General features: G+C 44.9%; 1 protein-coding gene across 1 annotated transcript in view; it reads left to right on the plus strand.

The window, feature by feature from the left end:
- Positions 1-21,544, plus strand: part of LOC108157117 — a 90,662-nt gene extending 69,118 nt beyond the window's left edge. Inside the window, exons 7-18 of the mRNA XM_017288999.2 lie at positions 1,165-1,371; positions 1,479-1,624; positions 1,865-2,015; positions 3,347-3,477; positions 3,555-3,714; positions 8,751-8,999; positions 9,467-9,592; positions 9,717-11,930; positions 13,796-13,930; positions 20,154-20,312; positions 20,411-20,679; positions 20,751-21,544. Coding sequence (XP_017144488.1) covers positions 1,165-1,371; positions 1,479-1,624; positions 1,865-2,015; positions 3,347-3,477; positions 3,555-3,714; positions 8,751-8,999; positions 9,467-9,592; positions 9,717-11,930; positions 13,796-13,930; positions 20,154-20,312; positions 20,411-20,679; positions 20,751-21,416 — 4,613 coding nt within the window. The 3' untranslated portion in view covers positions 21,417-21,544. The remainder of the gene's footprint in view (positions 1-1,164; positions 1,372-1,478; positions 1,625-1,864; positions 2,016-3,346; positions 3,478-3,554; positions 3,715-8,750; positions 9,000-9,466; positions 9,593-9,716; positions 11,931-13,795; positions 13,931-20,153; positions 20,313-20,410; positions 20,680-20,750) is intronic.
- Positions 21,545-21,785: the final 241 nt, after the last annotated feature.

Here is a 21,785-nt window from a genome sequence, read left to right on the forward strand (position 1 = left end):
ACTTAATGGCCACGAAGGCAGCAGCAGCAGCCCTCGAGCCAACCAACCGCTTTGGGCACTTAAACGGATTAAAAATATTTTCGTACATTTGATATGTGAGCGAGTGAAATGCCTTCCCTCCAGCCAGCCAGCCAGCCAGTCAGCCACTCGCTCGCTCAGTCACTCGGAGTGAGCATTGAGCACTGAGCGGTGCCAGCAAAGCGAACAAATGATTGCAGAATTTCAATTGAAAATGCCGAGAGGGCGCACCGTTGAACAATTGCAGCGAGAACATCAAGAGGGCTGCTGCAACGGAAATCGATATTCCATCACTGGCAGGTCCAAAAGCCCGCACAACTTTATACATACTCGTGTGTGTATATATACCCTTATCATTTAAAAAAAAATTTAACCAACACTAACCCTTCATTATCACATATAATTTAGATGATTCTTCAGTCATTCAGAGCCTAATGGATAGGCTTTACCTAATCATGAGTAATATCGCTCTTGCCAGTTGGCCATGTAACTCTTTTTGATATATTAAAGATAGAGAACATAGCAATAAATATATGCACATCTTTGTATACACTTTCCCATCCTCCCTTTTCTGTCCGAATTGTTTTCCATTTAGGGGTCATCAGCATGTCCCCAAAAAAACTTTACCCTGTTTTCCCTCCCACTAATTCAATATTCACGCTTATGCGTTCGGCTGGCACCCTCACCATCCACTCACTACCCATGGCCACCACCTACAGGACCATGACCATCCATCCATCCATTCGTCCCGTCCCGTCCCGGCCGACGCCCCCGAACTTTGCTAGTTAAGCTGGCTAAGCCTTTTTTAAAAGCCTTGGGTACACACTGCTAAATGCGCATTATCATTAAAATGTTGAAAGTTTCTTTCTTTTTTTCGGTCATAAATTTTCGAACGCGGCGCTGTGGTCACGCCGCTTCCGTTAGAGTTCCATCCATGCCCCCATAAACCCCTTGGAAAACTCTCGCTAGGCGGGCGGGTTAATAATGCATGAGTGGAAAAGTTTTGTTGCCGAAAGAACAGTGCTCAGAAATTTAAAATTAATTTATACATTAAACATTAATTTAAATTTGAATTGGAAATGAAAATGCTAGTGCCTCGATGTTAATGCGACTCTTCTATCCATTCTATCCGATGACGGGCAACAGGTCGCCCAGAACCTACTGTCACATGGCTGAACGGCACACGGACTTTGGAGGCTGGCAGCGGGGTCTCGATGGGCCGGCATGTGACTGTCAATCGACTGGAGGTACACCAAATCTCGCGCTCTGCCCTGAACAACACGTATCGCTGTCAGGCATCCAACACGAAGCTGGTGGCACCCGTGGAGCGCAGCATACGCATCGAAATGTTACGTGAGTAGCTTCTGGCAAGTCAATATTCCCAGCAGCAGAAGCTAATCTCTTTAAACCCCCACACCCACACGCACACCCGCGCGCACATCATACTATATATTCCGCAGTCAAACCCACATCAGTCAATTTAACCAATAAGTTGAAGGTCTTCTCCTCGAGCACGCAATACAATCTCACCTGCATTGTGGCGGGCTCGGTGCCGGACACGGAAATCAGATGGACACAGAATAATCGGCCCTTCAAACGTGGCATGGTAAGCTCTCTCTCTGCACAAGCTGAGGCTGAGGCCAAAATCGAACTTAATCTCAATGCCCAGCCACCTCCACCTCCACATTCACCTCCCTGACGCCCAGGTGTCGGGCCATGTTGCCTTATTTATGAATTTCCTCCGTCATGGTCAGAGGAGTGTGTGGGACCTGCGGTGTACAGCCAGCGGGCACTTTTCTAATCGATTTCACTTTATCTTTTTCTGGGTGCTCTCCTTCCTTCGCAGCTGTCAACGAGCCAGGGCAATGGACGAGTTATATCCACATTGACATTTCATCCACAACCTGAGGACGACGGCACGATGCTCAAGTGCGAGGGCTCCAATCCACGCCTGCAGAACTCAGCCATCGAGGACTCGCTCATGATGAATGTCATTTGTAAGTAGACCGAATGCATAAACCATAAACCAGCCATATACTCTATAAAATCGATTAAAATTTTCATAAATGCAGCGAGCGCACAAATCAAAGTCGCTTGTGCAAATAAGTCTAAATTATAGGGCATTATTTACATACTCGAATATTTCTTTTTTCTCCAGGCTATAGCTTTGGTCCTGTATGGCTGCTGCGTTCGTTCATTCTCGTATGTCAATATTTATTTCGTTGACTTTTAGCGTGGCCATAAAAAAGCTGCCGGAAAATTTGTTGCCTGCTTTGCTTCGCTTCGTATATTTGCGACCCCTCCAACGCCGTCGAAATGTCATAAATTTTACTTTATTTGATTATCAATTTAAAATCAACAGCAATCGCAACTGAAGCAATTTTTCCTGCTGTTTCCTTTAACTATGTCAGGGGTCAAAACGGGCAGGAAAAAGAGCAGACCCTTTGGTTAGTTTATTCTGAAGTTTCGCTTTGTTTTTTCGTCCTTGTGTTTTTTAGATAATCATAAATTTATTGAATTTTAAAGTCACACATGGATCCCCCAGCAATGTATGCTAAATAAAGCCATAAATAATGAATAACATGGAGCCTGAGGCTCCAACTTTGAAGAAAAATAAACTTTACCCTTAAAGGAGACAAGTTTGTATCTTAAGCCTGTCTTTCAGCGAAAAAAGAACTTCGATTTCTATCAACTACGTAAAATCAACTGTTTTACAGTTTCCTACTACCTTCTACTCCTTCAGACCCTTTTCATAACCCTTCCGCAGACATTTCCCTTCTACAAAACAGTTACAATTTGGTAGCTGCCACCTTCGGCACGCAATCATGATGTTGTAAAAATAAAAAAAGAACAGAGAATGAGACAGTACTAAATATTTTATATGATCCATCATTGATATTGGGGCGACGCTCGCAGCAACGGAACGATTTTAATTTAAAAATTGTTGTCATACTCATTGGTTATCCTGTAGCCTGTTTGTAGTCGGATCAGAATCAGGACGGGGCTGTGCTGGGGCTGGGGCTGGGACTGGGGTTTATAACGCGGTTCCGTCGTTGCGTTGTTAACTTTTATGGATTTCGGTGCGGCGAACGACAACGAACGAACGGCGGGCGGTACATACATTTCAGCTTTTTATTATGCAATAATATTTTTCGATTTTATATTTTATATCAGAGCAGCGGGCGCTCGTCGCTCGTTGCACGGCTGCACAGGCAGCGCGGCAATTTGAATATAAAGTGCACAGGATAAAACCTAAATTTCCATATTAGCAAAAGCAATTAGGAAGTGAGCTTAACTATTGACAAGTTCCCATTTCACTGCATTGCAGATCCGCCGCAGGTCACCTTGTCGCTGGGCTCAACGCTGCGTCCGGACGACATCAAGGAAGGCGACGACGTCTATTTCGAGTGCCACATCAAGTCCAATCCCAAGGAGCATCGCATCATGTGGTCGCATGACGTAGGTTCTTGCCCCTGCACCCGCCCCCGCCAGAGCCAGGTGCAATTAATCAGCGCTCCCTCTTAATCTCGTTACAGGGCCAACCGGTCACCCAGAATGTCTCGTGGGGCATCATCATATCCACACGCTCCTTGGTGCTGCAGCGAGTGGGGCGCGTCCACTCGGGCTTTTACGCCTGCTCGGCGGCCAACGATCGCGGCGAGACGCAGTCGGCTCCAGTCAGCTTGAGGATACGCTGTGAGTACCCATATCTCTAGTAACATTTTTAAATAATATTCAATAATTTTACTGAAAATTTACAACAAACACTATTGTAATGGAAAACCAAAAAATTGTCCAAAAATTATGCTGACAGTTGATGTCAGTCGAGCGGAGCATTAAAAATATATATGCATAAATTTATGCACAAATAGACATGCACATAGCCACATTTACACATCCATTCTATACCGCTCGCTCGACAATGGACTGGGGCTCACCCACGCCCACGCCCACTAGAGAGAAATGCTTGCCACAATAATAACAGCAGCGGCAGTGCACTTGACAAAATCGCGCCGCCACCGCCCGTCCCCTGTCCTGTTACCACACACACACACACAAAGGATGGACAGCAACAATGACCAAAAACTAAAGTATGCCAAAATGACAGAGAATATTTTGTGCAAAAATCCGTAATATGCACATAGCAGCGGGGCTGCATGGTCTGGTTTTGCTGTCATGCGTGTACATATTCCCGTACACAATATACTCGTATGTGGCTGCTGCTTTTCGAGTTGATATTTTATCAAACAAATGACCAAACTTCACAAATTTTTACATCGCTTAAACAATACATCAATGCACGTAAATATTTTAATTCTAATTCTCCATTGGGGCCGACAGCCGGCCACAGTTCTGGGATACCCTTTATGAGAGGGCCTGCTCACACTTGACCAGAATCATGTCCACGTTTCATTTTCTACAAAGGAGTTCTATCCGATTAGTGTTATCTTCTGTCCTACGTTTATGAATATATATGGAAAGTGATCTACCAAGTTTCGAATATGTCTTCAACGCTTTTAAAATGTACATATATAATACGTATTTGACTTTTCTATGTAGGAGTAACATTTTAGATATGGGCAGCCAGCAAGGGCTTCAACTTTAGATAGAAATTTCCCATTTTTCAATCGTATAAGCAAAGTATATTATCCCATATCCCATACTCCTCATCCCATTTAACCAATATTAAATAAAAGGTTTGGCTTCCATAGTGCCGTGCAGTTTCGAATATAATCGAATATATCAATGCACTTGAGGGTGTTTCGGCTATTTGCTGGCCTGAGCCTTAGACAGCCAGCACCCACTAGTATTGTTTTCATGTAATGCGACGACGTCCATTTATTTGGTAGCACTTTTGTAATTTGGTTATTCCATCAAAATGCACTTTGAAATGGTAATTCTCATATTCATGGCAAAATGGGTATAAAAATTGTGCTAGTTACATACGCGTACATACATGTGTATGTATGTATATTGAATGCAGTGAAATGTGATTTTATGAAGTCTCTACGAACTTGATCCATTCAACGCGTATGTTGAATAAATGAGAATATTTCTTTGTTTTTTCCGCAAAGAGAATGGAAATGGCACTCAACATTTGTTGGTTTATAAAACCTTTGAATAATGTTACAGCGATTCCATACTAAATTTAAATCAAGAGGGTGTCCGCAAGCACCTGTCCTAGTTCTCATGGACTAAAAAGAGACACTTTAATGGAGTTGAGTCAAATAAAATTGATGAGAATCTGGACATAACAATCTTAATAACATATCTTAATAACACGCCCATATTGCCTAATCAAATAAGTGGTAACTCAATTGATACATAATTTAATTGTATCGTTTATTGTCTATTGTCGAGTTCAGGCTCTGGTTTCAATATGGGCTTTTTCACACTTTCGAGCCCAAAAGTGTATGTAATTATAATTTGTGGATGGACTGCTGAACAGACAGACAGGACTGAAAGAGACCGCTGGACGACGGACGACGGACAACGGACGACACAAAAATAAATGAACTATAAACGATAAATGCCGCTCGGAGCCTTTGTGTACACATATTGAAAATGTCTCAATTACCGTTATAGAGCATTTACTTCCGACTGTATTTCTAAATAATTAATGATGCTTAAATACGAATATGAATATGTGTGTGTGTGTAAGTGTAAGTGTGGATAAGAGAGTGTGTGTTCGTGTTTGTTTGTGCATAAATATGCATACGTATTCATAAAGTATCCCTCCCATCGTCCATCCATCCAGCGGTTCCATTGGGGGCAAAAGTTTAGCCCCAGAACTTAACGTGTCAGCTGGGGGCCAGGCAAGAGGCGTCCAGGACAGGCAAGGCCAGGCCATGCCAGGCCATAGGGTGGGTAATAAAAATGAATGATCTGCTTTTATTATTGAAACTCACAGTCATTATTAAACCATTTATAATTATGGGTGAGGTCAGGCAAGCGAGCAGCCCAGCACCGGACAGGACGTGCAGGACATGCGGCAGGTCAGGTGAAGAGACACACCTGTATCTGTATACTTAAATGTGTGTATGTTCGTGGGAAAATTGAATTTTTATTTTGCATATTTAATGCAAAAAATCATTGCATTCCATATGCAAACAAGGCAGGTTAAGGAATATTATTTAATTAATTTCTCTGGCAAATGAATATTTTGATGCCATTTAAGCATAATACAACATTATACATAGTTTATTAAACTAAAAAAAACACAGACACACACACGAAAATGAATGTAATTATCCCCGATTTTTGCGCCTCGCCGGATTGATGCGGGACCAAATCGAATTGAGATTCGAGCTCCAACTCAAATAAGTAGCTCCACAGCTGGCAGGGCAGAGTTCAACGAAAACAGACAATTCCTGCTGGCTCAGCACGGAGGGATATGAAATCGAAAATGAATGAATGGAAAAGGGAAAAACAGTTAAAGAGAAAAACGAAAAACAAAGACATCAGCAAACGTTTGCACTGCCGTGCCATTATCGTTATCCGTTACTCGTTACCCGTTACCCGAATACACCCAATACCGACTATCCAATACCCGTAACGTAACCCTTTTTGATAATTACGATAATTGAAAGTAAATACAAGTACAATGCATAAGGATACACCACACCGACTGCCGTGCAAATACTACGTGGGCTATTTACACGAGCATCGCGCATACGCCACGTAAACATTTACATACCCGTCGACGGTGGAGGGTGGAGGGTGGAGTGGAGTGGGGTGTAGGGATTGATGGTTGATTGGATATGGAGGAGATAGAGAGGATTGTATTCTGGTGGTTGGCTTGGGTGGATGGGGGAAGTTGGTGCCACTCCTCTTTATGTGGGGCATGATTGAGATAAATTGATTTATGGAAGCCAGCAGTTGGCTGATATCTTGGCAGAAATTAATCAGCAAACGTTAAAATTGACATTCTACGATTGTGAAATTGACGCTGCTATAAAAAATTTATGAGTGCAAACAAACGCACAAACATAAACTTGGTGCGTTTTCCGATTCCGACAACCACGGTGATTTCACAGAGTGCTCTAGCCAACACCCAGCACTTCACTGCAGAGCAGATCCAACTTTAAGAGCTCTTAAAATCAGGCAATCCACTGCAGCATTATCCTTTATTATGTTTATAATAATCCGAAATTGCGTACTTATACGGCAGAACCATGAGGCTAGCAATTTGCATGCATCGAAAGTTCATCAAAATAATGGCTTGAACTTGAGTTGAAAATATTCGAGAAATTCAGTCTGATAATGCCATTTAACGCTTCACGTGTGATCGCGTGATAGAACAATGTCAGAGTGCTTCCTGTGGTAACAATCGTAATTCTTCCATCCCAGTCTATGCTTATGACATTCACTAGTGAAAGAATTGATAACAAAAAAAAGATAAAAAAATATAACTTCATCTCAGAGTAATTCTAGAATTTCTGACTAAATTTCTATTGCAAAAGTTCAAAAAGATAAACTCGATTAGTTCGAAAACAACCATAAAACACACCACAACGAAGCTCTTGGGATAAAACTAAAACAATTAAAATATATTTATTTCATATAAAAAACTAAATAATTTATTTTTATTTTTTTCTGCTAATTTTTAATGGCACTAAACCGCCAAGATAAGTTGGATCGTAAAGAATTTCACTCACTCAGAAGATCAGTAAACTATTTTTAATAGAGGAACGGTTTTTAAGACATTTTTTATCAAACTAAATTCAATTTAAAACTGTTCAAAATTTCCTCGAAACGCATTTAGCTCAAACTCCTTTGGCCAAAAGTAATTAACTTGCTACAAACATTCAAAGAATGTGCCCCTGACTGTTGATCAAAGACTTCGGCCTAGTGGGTGCTCGTGTGGCTTCCGTGCGGGGGACAGGGATGTACAAATATTTGTAAACAAACACGTTACACGATTTCCCGCTTACGCATGTGACACGCCACGCACTAACTTTTCGAATAATTTTTAATAAAAAGCAACAAAAAGTGTTGCGGCTCTGGTAATAAATGCCTCCAGGTGCTTAGAGTGGTTCTTGTTGTTGTTGCACTCTGTTGTGTCTTCTGTTGTGTTGTCTTGGCGGTTGTTTATAGCAGCATTCCATTGCCGCAGGGCTACGAGGCACGAGAGGCGCACACTTGGCGCAGGTTTTAAAAGTTTCCGGAAAAGTTGTTGCTTTTTTTTGCATGTGTGTGCGGCACAGAAAAGGTGGGAGATTAGAAGAAGGAGGCAGGGAAATGTTGAGTACGCCGCGTGTATGACATAAAATTTCAAGTTCAATCGTTTGTAACCAAAAATGGAAAATGAGTTTACTTTGAATAAATCATAAGTCAAGTGGGGGATGCCCTTCGGGCTATGAGGAAAACTTTTCACCACTGTCATGCCACATTGTGGGACAAACGATGGGGATCTGTGAGGCATTTTGTTGCATGAATTTCCATCTTAAAGCTTAAAGTTGTCCCGACAACCCCTACACCTGCTCATGGACACGGACGGCAGATGTTTAGTTTAAATTGAAAATTTGAGCTGTCACTTTGCCATGGCCCTGCCGCCCCACACCCGACACCCCCCTCTCGGCTGGCGGACACAATGTTTCCAATATAACTACTCGATATAGAAATGCGGGCAATCGTTCCATTGCAGCTGCTCATTATTTTGCATTTCGTTCGCTTCTCCTTCCCTGTCTCGTCCCTGACTAAATTCGATCTCTCAATTGTGTCTCCAACAGATGCGCCCGTCTGCAGCAGCAGCAGCATCAGTGTGATTGGTGCCTCGCTGGAGGAGGCCGTGCCCATACCGTGCCGCGTCAACTCAGATCCGCCCGAAATCGATTTCGAATGGACATTCTCAAGCAGCGGCGAGCATTTCGAGGTGCCGTCTGGACATTATGCCACCATACAGGACCCCACCATGACCACCACCAACGATGTGAGGCGCACCATTGTGGAGGCCAACGAGACGCACTTCGAGAGCTATGGTAGGTGTCTAGTATTACAATAGTTTTTGGCCTACCTCCAGGTCCAAGTCCGGGTCCAGGTCCAAGTCCAGGTCCATACATATGCATATGCATTACGGGTAGTCCTGGCCAAGGCGAGGCGAGGCGAAGAATTTGCATGTGCTTGCACTTGAGCAGGCATTAGAAATTAACATTTCGCAGAGCCACCTTGGCCCAGAGGTGTGACCGAACAATGACTGTGGTACGGTGTTGGTGTGGGCAGAGTTTTATCAAAACTATGCCACATACTGGTACATAGTATAATCGCAAATTGGATTATCTGCTGCTGTGGCCCAGTTGGCTTGACTGAGCTGCTTAAGCAAGCAGAACTTATTTCATTTAACTTTGGCCGAAAAGAGAAAAGGGAATGCGGGAATAAGGGGCATTTATTTGAGATACCCAAAACTGAATTGCAACTTTCCATTTGCTACCTGGTTCTTTTCGCACAGTGGAAACGGTCAGCGAACTGATCTATACACCCAAGGGTGAGCGGGACTATGGGACGCTGGCCTGTTACGGCCGGAATGCCATTGGCAAGCAATCGGACCCGTGTCTGTTTCAGGTGGTGCCGGCAGGTGAGTCTCGGCTTTATATTGCTTATTCAGTATGCTCTTAGAAATGTGTGTTGTCATTCGTATCGTATTATATACAATATGTTTATAATCCCACTTGTGTTTATTTTATTCGATCAACTCACAGCCAAGCCGGGGGCATTACGGAATTGTACGCTGCGTCCGTATGTGGTGACCTCCGCCTCGCTGAATTCATCGAATCAGACGACAATGCATGCCAATCAAATGTTGCAAACACAATACGGCAGACACGAGTCGAATTACCCGCATATGGAGTACGTACGTGAGCGCCATAACAACAACAGCGGCAAGAATGCCACTGGCCACCGGAACAATGCTTCCAATAAAAATATGAAGGGCAAAACAAATGCTGGCCACATGAAATCTAATAATAAGCAGACACGGCCACCACCCCGACCAGAGGCCCTGCCACTGCCACAGCCACAGCCACAGCCAGCGGGATATGTCCTCAGTCAACAGCAATTGCAGCGCCTCAAAAAGCGAACGTCATTTACACCGTCCCAGACATTGGCAGCCATCGAGAGCCAGCGCCAGAGGAAGCAACAGCAGCAGCAACAACAGCAGCCGCCAGGAGCCAACACTGGAAAGTCGTCCAAGGCACTGGCCAACGATAAACAGGCTGATGGATTGCCGGCCAAGTCGCCAAAGCAGCGCACGCGACGAGCCAGTAGCCAAAGCCAACAGAAGAGACAACAGAAACAACTGAATTCAGGCGGCACCAAGCTCGGGCTCGGGCTTGAGCTTGGGCTCGGGGCATCAATAACAACAAGCCAGAAGATGCCGCCGAGCCAGAGTCAGGCAGCAAAATCAAATTTATCAATGTCACATGTAGAACGGACTGGAGTGGTTGCTGCAGCAAGGGATGGGGACAATGGCAAACTGCCAGCAAAGTATTTTAATAAGCGACAGAAAAACATGCACGAACAGAAGAAACAGAAGAAAGAGCTGGAGCTCCTGCAGCAGCAGCAAAGGCGGGGGGCAAGCGTAAACGAGCACAACAGCAATATAATCCATCATTATGCAACGCCAAAGCGAGGAAAACGGCAGGCAGCAAATGACATCTTAGCAACGGTGGCAGCAGCAGCAACATCAGCATCAGCAGAAGCAGCATCATCATCATCTTCATCTTCATCTTTAGTGGCAGCTACAACAAAATCAGCTGCGACAAGAGCCGCCGCCACAGCCGCCATAGCAACTGAAAGGGAGGGCACAGGCAGCAGCAGCAGTAGCAGCGTTGGAGTCGAGGACAACATGCCCACAATGAGACGGGCACGCAAATCTTTGGCCATCATTGGCAGTAGCAATGTCAGCAGCAGGGTGAACAAGCAGCAGCAGCAACAGTCGATGCCGCCAAATGCACCGCAAATAAGCAACAAGCCAGCGGCAGCTGCAATTAGCGGCAACAATGTAAAGGAAACAACGGCATCAGCAGAAGCAGCAGCAGCAACAGCAACAGGAGTCCGGGTAGAAGTCAAAGACAAGCCAGCCTCTAATGATCCTGCCAAGACAGAAGACAATGCCGAGGAGGATGAGAATAATGATGATGATGATGACGATGATGATGATGATGATGAGGCAGACACAGAAGCCGAGGCTGAAGCTGAGGCAGAGGTGGAGCCGGAGCCGGAGGATGATGACGATGCAGACCTGGATGAAGATGTTGCCGAGCTGCAAAGGGATGCCGAGTACATGGCCGATGGGCCCAGCGACTTGGACGAGTATGAGACTGTCGAGCATGTGGATATGTTGTCACTGGAGCAGCAACTGGACCTGGAGTCGCTCGAAGATAATGTCGATGCTGAGGATGATGGTGACAATGCTGATATCGATATCGACGACGATATGTACAACGTTAGCGATGATGACTTTGTGGCCAGCGTGGCCCTCTCCACCTCCGACACAACAACAACAACAACAACAACCACAATGAGAAGCGTGACCACAATGCCGGTGAGGGCCAGCACTCCACCCGCCTCCGCCGAGTGGCAGCAGCCGCATTTCGACTATTCACGCATGGAGTACAGCTTTAGCAATGGCGTAGTCACGCAGAGCCTGCTGGGTGTTGGAGCAGGCGGTGTGGGTGGAGGTGGAGTTGGAGCAGCAGCCGCACACGATGGCCAGTCCGGTGGGGGCACCATCAATTTTGATAATTACGACAACATCATCTACTCCACGATGGAGCTGGAGTGCATGCCCGGCTACGATGGGGGACTGCAGCAGCAGTTCTTCCTGGAGGCCTACGACTCCAAGACCAAGAAGCTGCGCCTGAACATGAGCAGCACATACGTGGATGTGCCAGTGTTTCGAATCGATCTGACAGGTGAGTGATTGGATAAGCATATAATCTGATTTCACGCACGGCTCAGTCACAGGCATCAATCATCCCTTGATACAGTGAGTTTTTAAAGGATTAGAGAATGTGGTCTTCAAAAGCGATTCCTATTCGAATTTCCTCAGCAGCTGTCCTACCTCAAGGAGCAATCCACAGTCCGCAATCCGCAATCCGTGTTCTTTGCACAAAACTTGTTTAAACAGTCCGTTTCCTAGGAAACTAAATTGCTCTCGGACTTTAATGGTTTAGGGGGGAAATCCAATATTTCCGCCGACCTACGCAGCCCCAAGCATTGTTTTATTACACGATGCTTATGCATTATTATATTTAAATGAGGTTGGCTTAGAAGTCTCGGGTCCTACCACTGGTGTTGGCGCTACAATATTTACAGTGCTCTGCCGAAAGCCGCAAACTAAAGACTTGACTTTCATGCGGCCAGTATCCGGAGCAGGCAGCAACAACAGCAATAGCAACAGGAAAAACAAAAACAAATCAAAGTAACAAACTGAGCAAAAAGTTGAGCTGGCAAAATTGCGCGTTGGCCTCAAGACAAGGACTAGGGTGGGGGTGGGGAGGAGAGTAGTACGTGGGGCAAAAAGGAGAGCCGAGCCAGAGCCAGAGAGCAGTACGCAGATTAATTAGTTGAGGCTGCCAGGACCTCATCCTGCCCCACACCCCGACCATTGCGGGCACATGCTGCTGCCTGTTTTGTTGTAATGAATTTCAGCTAGTCAGCAAAACTTTTATGCCAATGGCGTTTTGAGGTGGGGACTTGGATGGTGGTATACTCGTAGATTCCCGTTGGTTGGCAGAAGCAGGAGCAGGCGCCCCAGGGTGCCCCAGGGCACGTCAACGCCAACGGCGACCAGGCAAGGGGGCAGCAGAAAGTGGCCAACACTCGAATCGCACTGTTGAAAAAACGGCAAGATTTATCTGAGAGCTAACAGCGAAACGAAAATTATAATATTACATTTGATTCTGTGGTGCAAAAACCCGGCCCCAGCAGAGCCGCGACTAGCCGAAAATGAGGCGAGTTAATGAGCCACATTTTGGATTATTAAAGTTGGCAACTTGGCAACTTGGCGTGGGGCAGAACAGATCTGATCCCTGCTCCCCAGTGCTGCAGTGGCATCTTTTTTCGTAAGCTCTATCGATGACTCCAGCAAGTGACTCCAGCAAGTGACTCCAGCACATCCCCATCACCCATACAAGGTGGGGGCTCGCTCGGGTCTGTGCATCCAACGATATTTGCAAAGTCAAACGAAGCGTAAAGTCACGATTAGTTAGACAGGCGTGTTAACGACGCTGTCAGAGGGAATGCCGGGGTAAGCCATCGGCGAGCCTGCGCCTGCCTCCTTCCCGAGTGTTTTTGTTCTTGCGGCTTGCCAATGTATGCGTATTAGTTCTGCCACGCCTCGCCCAGCGCCCAGCGCCCAACGCCCTACGCCCTACCATAGCGTAGCATGGCATAGCGCACTTGTAGTTGCCATTTTAATGAGCTGCTATCGGTGCAGGGAGAGAGCACAAACAAAACTTTTGATGCGCGCATTAAGAAAAACCAGAAAATAGAAAAACAAAACGGAAAACGCGAAACTCGAAACGGGAAACGGGAAAAACTGAACAAGAAAAAGAAGGCACACGGGAGAAAGTTTTCAGTTTTATGCGCGCTCTCGTTCTCGGAGCCGAAGTTTCGCACCGCGACGTGCTAATTAAATGCCTGTTTGCCTAATGAAGTTTGCACTGCAATACAAGTTTTAAATTAATGATCGGGTCAGGTCATCTCTGCCTCTACTTCCACCTCTACCTCTATCACTGTCTCATGACCATTTTTCTTTGAATTTTTGCCTCCACAGATCTGATGCCCATGGACTACTTTCCCGATGCCCATCCGGCCTTGCATTTGGTTGTCTACAGCGTCAATCAGAAGGGTCGCTCCGAGCCGATTGTCCTCGAGAATGTGCCCATCAATGAGGCGGACAAGCGTTCAGGTAGGTGTTTGGGTGAGCGCAAACAAAAAAAAACAAAAAACACGGGGGAAAAACTGCAAAGTTTTCCCCAAGGGGTAGTAGGACGCGGCAAACTTCTCTCCTGAAGCAGAAGCAGGACACACACAGGGGTAGGGAGAGAAGCTGAGCATTCATTGCTTTTTAAGCACCATTTCACCTTTAAAAAGTCATTCAAGTATTTGCATATTCTGCTTAACCGTTTTAGTTTCTTTCTTTCATTCATTCATTCATTTTTTTTGTTGGCTTGTGGTTGTTGCTGCTTCTGTTGTAAGTACAATTGCTCTTTTATTTAACGAGTTTTGTTTACGTTGCAACTCCACTTTAGTCCCACCTCCAGCCTCCGCCTCCGCCTCAGTCCCAGTCCCATCTTTAACTCCAACTCCACTTCCCGAGCTGTCCAAAGTAGTGACACAAAGATTTCTTATTCAAGCTTTGTTATTCAGCTTTGACGCTAATTTTCTTTAAAAGTTTTTCCGCTCCTTGCAACAATTGAGGTAAAAAGTGAGAAAGTGCGTGTATGTTTACTATTGTTGTGTGTTGTGTGTGTTTTCGAGTCTTATAGCTGGTAGATCAGGTATTTGAAAAGCAGGTTTTACACGCACTTTTCACTGAACAAATAATGAAACGGAAAAAATTTAAAAAAGCCGAAGCATTCGATGCTCTTAAAGATCGATCGTTTTTGTAGTAAATACAAGTTAAGATATTAAAACTAAGGTATAACAAAAACTACAAATAATAATACGAGTAAGAGATTGATACATTTTCGAACAATTGGTAAAAGACACACGTGCAGGCATTTTATAGGTACTTTCGGACTGAAAAGTGCAATTTTCGTTGAAGAAAAGGTTCAACTAGCCATTACTCAGTGCGAAAAAGAACAAAGTTCAGACCGGTCAAAGTTTTTGTCAGCCTCATTAAGCCTCACTTAATCGAAATGAAGTATGTATTTACAAACATTCCCTTTACACACTATTTGCATATAAATTCTATGATTTCCATTACGATTGACCTCACCTCTGGTTCTGAATCTGGTTCTGGCTCTGTCTTTGTCCCTGTCCTTGTCTTAGGCTTCCTTCTCGCTTTCTCGTTCTGTGGAAGAGGCATTTATAATTGTATTCCCAAATGCTATGTCATCTGATATTATGGTTAAATTGCATTTGTTGTCTCTAATTCAATCATGAGCAAATTATGCACAATGATTGCTGAAGCCAGCATTCGGGACATTCATTGAATCAACAATTCCAGTGCCAACACCACCTGACCAACATCATCATTCCCATCTTTGGCATCAGGCGGGCATCAGGGCCGCACTGAGTTATGTATTACTTACGTTCTAATGCTGTCCGCACTTGGTCAGCCAATAATGTTTATCTGCACAATTGCATATTTGTACGGTCCGGTTACCAATCACCATGAACAACAAATCCACTCAATCATCTCCTTAATGCGCTCCAGACACCCACGACGACCAGCTGCCCAGCAGCCCAACAGCCCAACAGACGGCAGGGCAACAGGAGAGGGCACTGGCAGAAGGCCATTATTTGGGGAGTCTGAGCATAGATTGAACGCTGGGCAGGGCAGCTTAGCCGAGCGAGCATATTATATCACAGTCAGTTCGGTTACAGTTCGCCCTCAGACTCGGTTCGTGAGTGGGCGACCTAATTTCTGAGGCATGCAACACTTATGTACATATGTACATATGTATGTATCTGGATAAGTAGAGATGCAATCCACCTACGTCAAGTGTCAATATTTGCACCTCGGCAAATTTAAAAGCTTTTCTTTCGACAGCAGCGGGAAGGGGGCCGAAACTGAGTTTGGGCGGTGCGGCGTTGGTAGAAGCATTTTACATTGCAACACTTGATGCCACATTAATGTAAATATAATCAATTTCATGTTTTAGCCAAAAAAAAAGGAATACACGCAAGAAATGAGAGAAAGGCAAAACCCCAACAGAGAAAAGAGATATCTTGTTATGCTAAACTGACATACAGAGATTCCCCAGGAGTTACATTATTCCAACAAACCAACCAAACAACCCCTGCACCCGCACCCACACCCGCACCCGAACCCGCACATACACATAAGACCCACACTGCCACACTCTGTGGTCGCTACTGGGGCGTCAAGGTAACAACGCATCAGAGGCAGACGACAGCAGCGGAAGGCAGGCAGACAGTGGAGCTCAAGCTACAGCTCCAGCTCCAGCTCCAGCTCGAGCTCAAAGCCATCCCGAGCGCACAAAATATAAACGATTACTGTACGACAAGAAAAAATACATTAAACATGTCTTATCTGAATACAATATCCCCAAAAGACAACGGTGCAGAAAGTAAAGTAAAATAAAATAAAATTATATGTTACGGAGGATCGAAGTGGTGGGCCGGGCCGGGCCGGGAACGGAAATGTGACCGCCATTGCAATAGATGACAGGCTCCCGGCTCCCAGGCTCCCAGGCTCCCAGTCTCCTTTTCTTCGTGTCTGCCTCTTGCCAGACTCCGCACAATGTATCGCGTGTATCGCATCCACAACGCTTCCTTTATTTATGCTTACTTTGTGTAAACGCATTGCCGACCTGAAGCCCACATGAGCAAGACAGGCGGAGAGTAACCATGGAAGGTGGAGTGGGAGTACGAGTATGTAGAAAGCAACGTAGCGCGCTGCCTTACGTATTCCCAATACATTTTAACCAATCCACTTTTTCATCATCTCATCGAATCATTTATATCACAAACGGGAGCATTAAATCGAATTAAGCTTATGAGAAGACACAGCCGGAAGGAGAATAGCCGGGGTCTTCTTTGCTCTGGGCTGGTCTGGGATGGTCTGGGATGGCCTCGTCCTGCACTCATCCAAATGAAACTCATGCAAACAATTGGCTTACGAGGGGCACGCAAGGACCAGGCTCGTCCCTCCTCCGGTGGTTTTGTGGTGAGCACAGGATACAGTACTGGAGTATACTGGTGAGCACAGGTTGCTGGATGGCTCTCAAGTTGGTTGGCTGGTTGGTTGGTTGGCTGGCAGCTTATCTGCTTAAGTTGGGGCATGTGCATAGTCTAGAGTCCCCGGCTACCGGCACCTGGCACCTGCCACCTGCCACCAGGCACCCCATTCCAGGTCGTTTTATTGGTAAATATTTGCACAAGTGTGAAAATTTCATTACGCCGCTGTGCTTATATTTAAATTAAATTTCTTTTTCTTTTGGCATCTCATCTTATGTGCTCGTCGCCGTCGCCTGGCATCCGCATCCGCATTCGCAACGGCATCAGTTTCAGTTTCAGTTTCAAGTGCCTTCTTCCTGGGTGCCGAATATATATTTTATTTGGCAAGCGATTGCTCGATTCGGTTGTATATTCCTTTATGCTCTTTGTTGGGTTTGCTGATGCGATTGGGGATTTGTCGTATGATGGCTGAAAAAGGAGGCTGGGATCATGCTGAAGAGCATAATGCCGGGGAATGGATGTAGGAACAGCTCCAAAAGGTGTCTGTCTTAGGAAGCAATTCTGCATGTTCGCTCATAAGTAAAATAGTATATTTCGTACGAGTATTTTATGTACCTATTATATGTATATCCGCAGTGGGTGCATCAATGAATATTCATACGATACCAAGGCATATCACGATGAATTTAAAATGAATTATTATTTCCACATTGGCATGACATTGAATAAGCCAAATAGACTTCGAATTTAATTTGAATCATTCCCGCACCAATCTGCCAATCGATTCATAAATCACTTAAGCGCTTGATGAGCATATAAATTAAATAAATATTCGTTATTTATCTGTGTGAAGGAGCGCATTAACGAATGTGTGACCAAGAGCTCCGAAATTTCTCACTAACATCCCACCAAGTCCCAGTATTTCAATATAGTAGAGATATATAAATTATCTACACAGGAGTCCCATTGATGTCCGTCCTAAGTCACCAATCGTCCATTCGATCGCTAGTCATTCGTTCTGCGCCAATTCAATCATTTACCGCGCTGTTTAAATCTAATTAAAATTAAAAAACCTTGTTTGTCTGCATTTTATTAGCTTTTCCTCAGCGATGGGGCTGTTTATCCAAATACAGTGTGTTACAAAACGTTACAAACGTAAATTGAAATATTCCATAAACTGATTAAAGCTGCGCTTAATTAATAACAACAACTAAAACAAATATAAATCTTAATAACATTTTTTTAATATTAGCTATTAATTACTAAATCTGATAATATGTTCTCTGAAAAAGAATTTTATAATGAATTAATGTCGTCGAAAATTATGATTAATAAATTTTATATTTTGTTAAATTATTTTGGTAATTTTTTTAATGTATAAGAAAACTATGAAACTTTTTCAATTCAATCAACAGTCGTTCAAAAAAATAGATTATTAATTTTATTAATTATGATAGTAAAATTATAAATTAATTAAAAATAAAATAACATAATTGACTTATTTATCAATAATGAAATTATGAAAAAAAGTTCTTTGTTCTAGAGACATACACCGCATTAAAATTTAGGCACAAAAAACCCCCAAAAAGAGTGGGGAAAATATTAATATGTTATTTTTGTACGGAAAATTCAAAAGCGCAATATAATTTTATTTAAAAATTTTGCTTAAAATAAACACAAAAAATAATTCTTATTTTTTAATTTTGTTACGGTTCTTGATAACTGGCAACTTGGCACAATTATAGTTACTCCTTTCCTAAAAGACTTTACTATTTTTGGATCTACATATATATTAATCTGTTCCGCATTAAATCATTCTTCGCTGAAATATCCACTTGAAACACTTGCACCCACGACACGCACTGTACGAATGAGCAAATATATACATATGTATTTATACGAATTTTTTTAAAAGTCATGTGCCAGCAATTACAACAAACGTACAAATCGGACCCAAACGGGTTCCGTGTGGGGGTGTGGATGTGTGTGTCTACGTTTGGGAGGATGTGGAAGTGTGTGTGTGTGTGTGTGAGATCGCTTAGACGCAGCCATGCATAAATGAGCAATTTCGCCAGCGGCGCTGTTTCGTCAACATTTGGCACAGCGGAAAAAGAATATTTATTGATTTGCAACTTTGGCGTTTAGCTGACAAGCCCAGGTTTATAAATTAGCAACAGTCGGAGTTCCCGCAGTGCCCGCAGCCCCCTGTGTATGCGCCTCCCTGTTACATTTTGGTAGCATGTCGTTCTGGTATTATACTGTCTCCTGGCCTTCTCGACTCTCTCGTCCTCTGCCATTCGGCCGATGTTTGCTTATTGAAATTCTGTGTGGCATATCCGCAGGCGCAGGCATGATTTGTTGAATGCTAAATATAGCCAAAGAGACGGCTCGTGTCGCATCGTTTAGGCAGGCGTATACGCAATGTTTGCGGCCTTGTAATGCATATTCAATTACGATTTCCCAGAAATGCCCCAAAACGCAAGTAACAGTCAAACGGATTTTAATTGAAATGCTTATCGCCCTATGTTAAAGCATTTGCAAATGAAAAAAACACAGAAATCTAAGGGAGCAACCAGTGAACGACCGCTGGTCCGTTGGCCACCTCTTGACATGTGTTGTGCGTTTTATGGGCGCCAAATATGAGGGAGAAGGGGCTGTCCGGATGAATGCTGGCTCGACTGAAAAAGAGCTTGGCGAGCATCATTCAAGTGGCCGCTGCACCCAGTTTATTCGAATCTCAACGAGCAAAAGGCTATTTGTCGGGGTCCCTTACCTAATATGGCTAGCTGGCCAGTAGAAATGAAACAGATATCATTCCATTTGTATCTCGTACTCTAGCGTTTTATATATGAACCAGATGGTCTCAGTACTACAAGTAGTTCATAAATTTAAAGCCTTAAAAAACGTCTTTACTGATATTTTCGCTTTTATTTGATCCGAAATATTGTCTTAAGCCAGCAATTTTTGTTATTTAATATTAAAAAAAAAGGCAAGGAATGTCACGGAACTTAGTTCCTCTTTTTGACCAAACTTTCTCTGTTTGTCCCAGTTTTCTGCTTTTCTTTTTGCTTACCAACATGACTTTCATAATCGACTCTTCGTTGGGTTTGTTTTTTTCGCCCAAGACTGTAGGCTCTTTTGCTTTGTTTACCTGGAAACGTGGTAGAGTTGAAGCATAAAAAGTACTGCAGAAGTTACATACATCTATAGGGGGGGTTTCCATTAATTTCCCCCCATTTATTCAGCCACCTTTTGCATTGCAGACGGACGCATGGGCCTGTCAATCTTACCCCTCGCAGCTCTGCTTGCCGGAACCCTCTTCACGGTGGGCATAGCCGTGCTCTCCGTGGTGGTCATTGCTGTGCGTAGGCGTCGCGGCCCAGGAGCCCGGAACATGTGCGACGACAAGGACAAGCATTTGGGTAAGTCAGGCTGCCGAAGAGCGAAGTGCATTCTCGTAGATGATGGTGGTTAGGAGCTAATGCGCGTCCTCCTGGGCTCTCCTTCGTCCTTTTGGCAGGCATGGATGTGACAGTGACGGCACCTCTGGAAACAGGTGCTGGTCATCAGCGGCTCGTTGTGGCTTACACTTTGAAGCAGGGCATTGAAAAACAGCCGGACATACTGAGTGCGCAAAAAAGCGCAACTGGCAGTGACACATCGTCGCCGCTGGGAAATCGGCCGAGTGGTTTATTTATGGGCGGCGGCAGTGGAGGTGGAGGTAGTGCCGGCGGCGCTTCGGCCGCTCCCAGCTCCGGCAACGCTGCGAGCCATAAAACGACGGATTATGTAAGTGCGAGGCCCATCATATATGCCGGAGAGGCGTTGCAACCTGACTCTCTGCCATTTGTTTATTGCAGGATGTGAGTGCACCGCACCTGAGCAGCCCGCCCTCCCAGTCCAGCACCCTCCGGCTGGAGAGCGATACTGCCGCGGGCGTTGCCAAGGGGTATCAGACATCATCGTTGGGTGGGACGGCCACGGCTCCCCCGCTCCTGTACGATGCCATGCCCACGCTCAGTCGCTACGAGCAGCTGGGTCTCAACATGGGAAACTATGCTGTCGGCGGCGGTGGGGGTGGTGGCAGCAACAGCACGCTCAGCTCTGCCAGCAGCACCGTTAACGCGGCAAGTAATGCGCTGGCCAACGGTGCGGCTGGTGGGGGAGGGGGAGGTTCGAGCAGCCACTACGCCCATCACTTGCATCATACGTTGCCCCACAACATGGCCCAGCAGCCCACATCGGGCCACAGTCTGCAGCGGGGAGGCCATGATCCGACACTCACCCTGGCCGACTACCTGACCACCAGCAGTCTGATAGACTACAATTTGAGCAAGGCAGCAGCCGCTGGATCGCCGATGGCGATGCCCACCCACATGACGCTGCCCAAGGGCCTGGGCCTGGGCTCGGTGATGGCCGGGACGAGCCTGTCGCCGTCGCAGCTCAACACCATCACGCACAAGTCCAGTGCCGGACGCAATCACATCATCACGGACACCTTGCCCGGACCCGAAAGCTGCGTCTAAGCGCGGTCGCATGAGGGTACGAATGAGGGTGCACGAACTCGAATTCCTGGCATCAAACAAAAGACTGGCGCACAAACACTAACCGAATCAGAAGCCGACTCAAAGTAAGACAATGATAGCGGACGCGCGGGCAGAGGCAGACTACTAACTATCCTTTGAACGGATGAAGGCTATTCGGCGGCGTCGCTTAGCAGTAAATTCATAGACCTAAACGAAACCCCTAGTTAAAGTACGAATATGTACAAGTATTTGTATTGTATTTGTATATGTATTTGTAATGCGTGTGAGTAAGTGTCTCTGATTGTTTGTAAATGTTTAAACTAAGTGTAATCGTAGCTATAATTGTATACATATGCATACATATTTAAA

Source organism: Drosophila miranda, chromosome 2 (assembly GCF_003369915.1).
Source record: "Drosophila miranda strain MSH22 chromosome 2, D.miranda_PacBio2.1, whole genome shotgun sequence".
Taxonomy (NCBI): Eukaryota; Metazoa; Arthropoda; class Insecta; order Diptera; family Drosophilidae; genus Drosophila; species Drosophila miranda.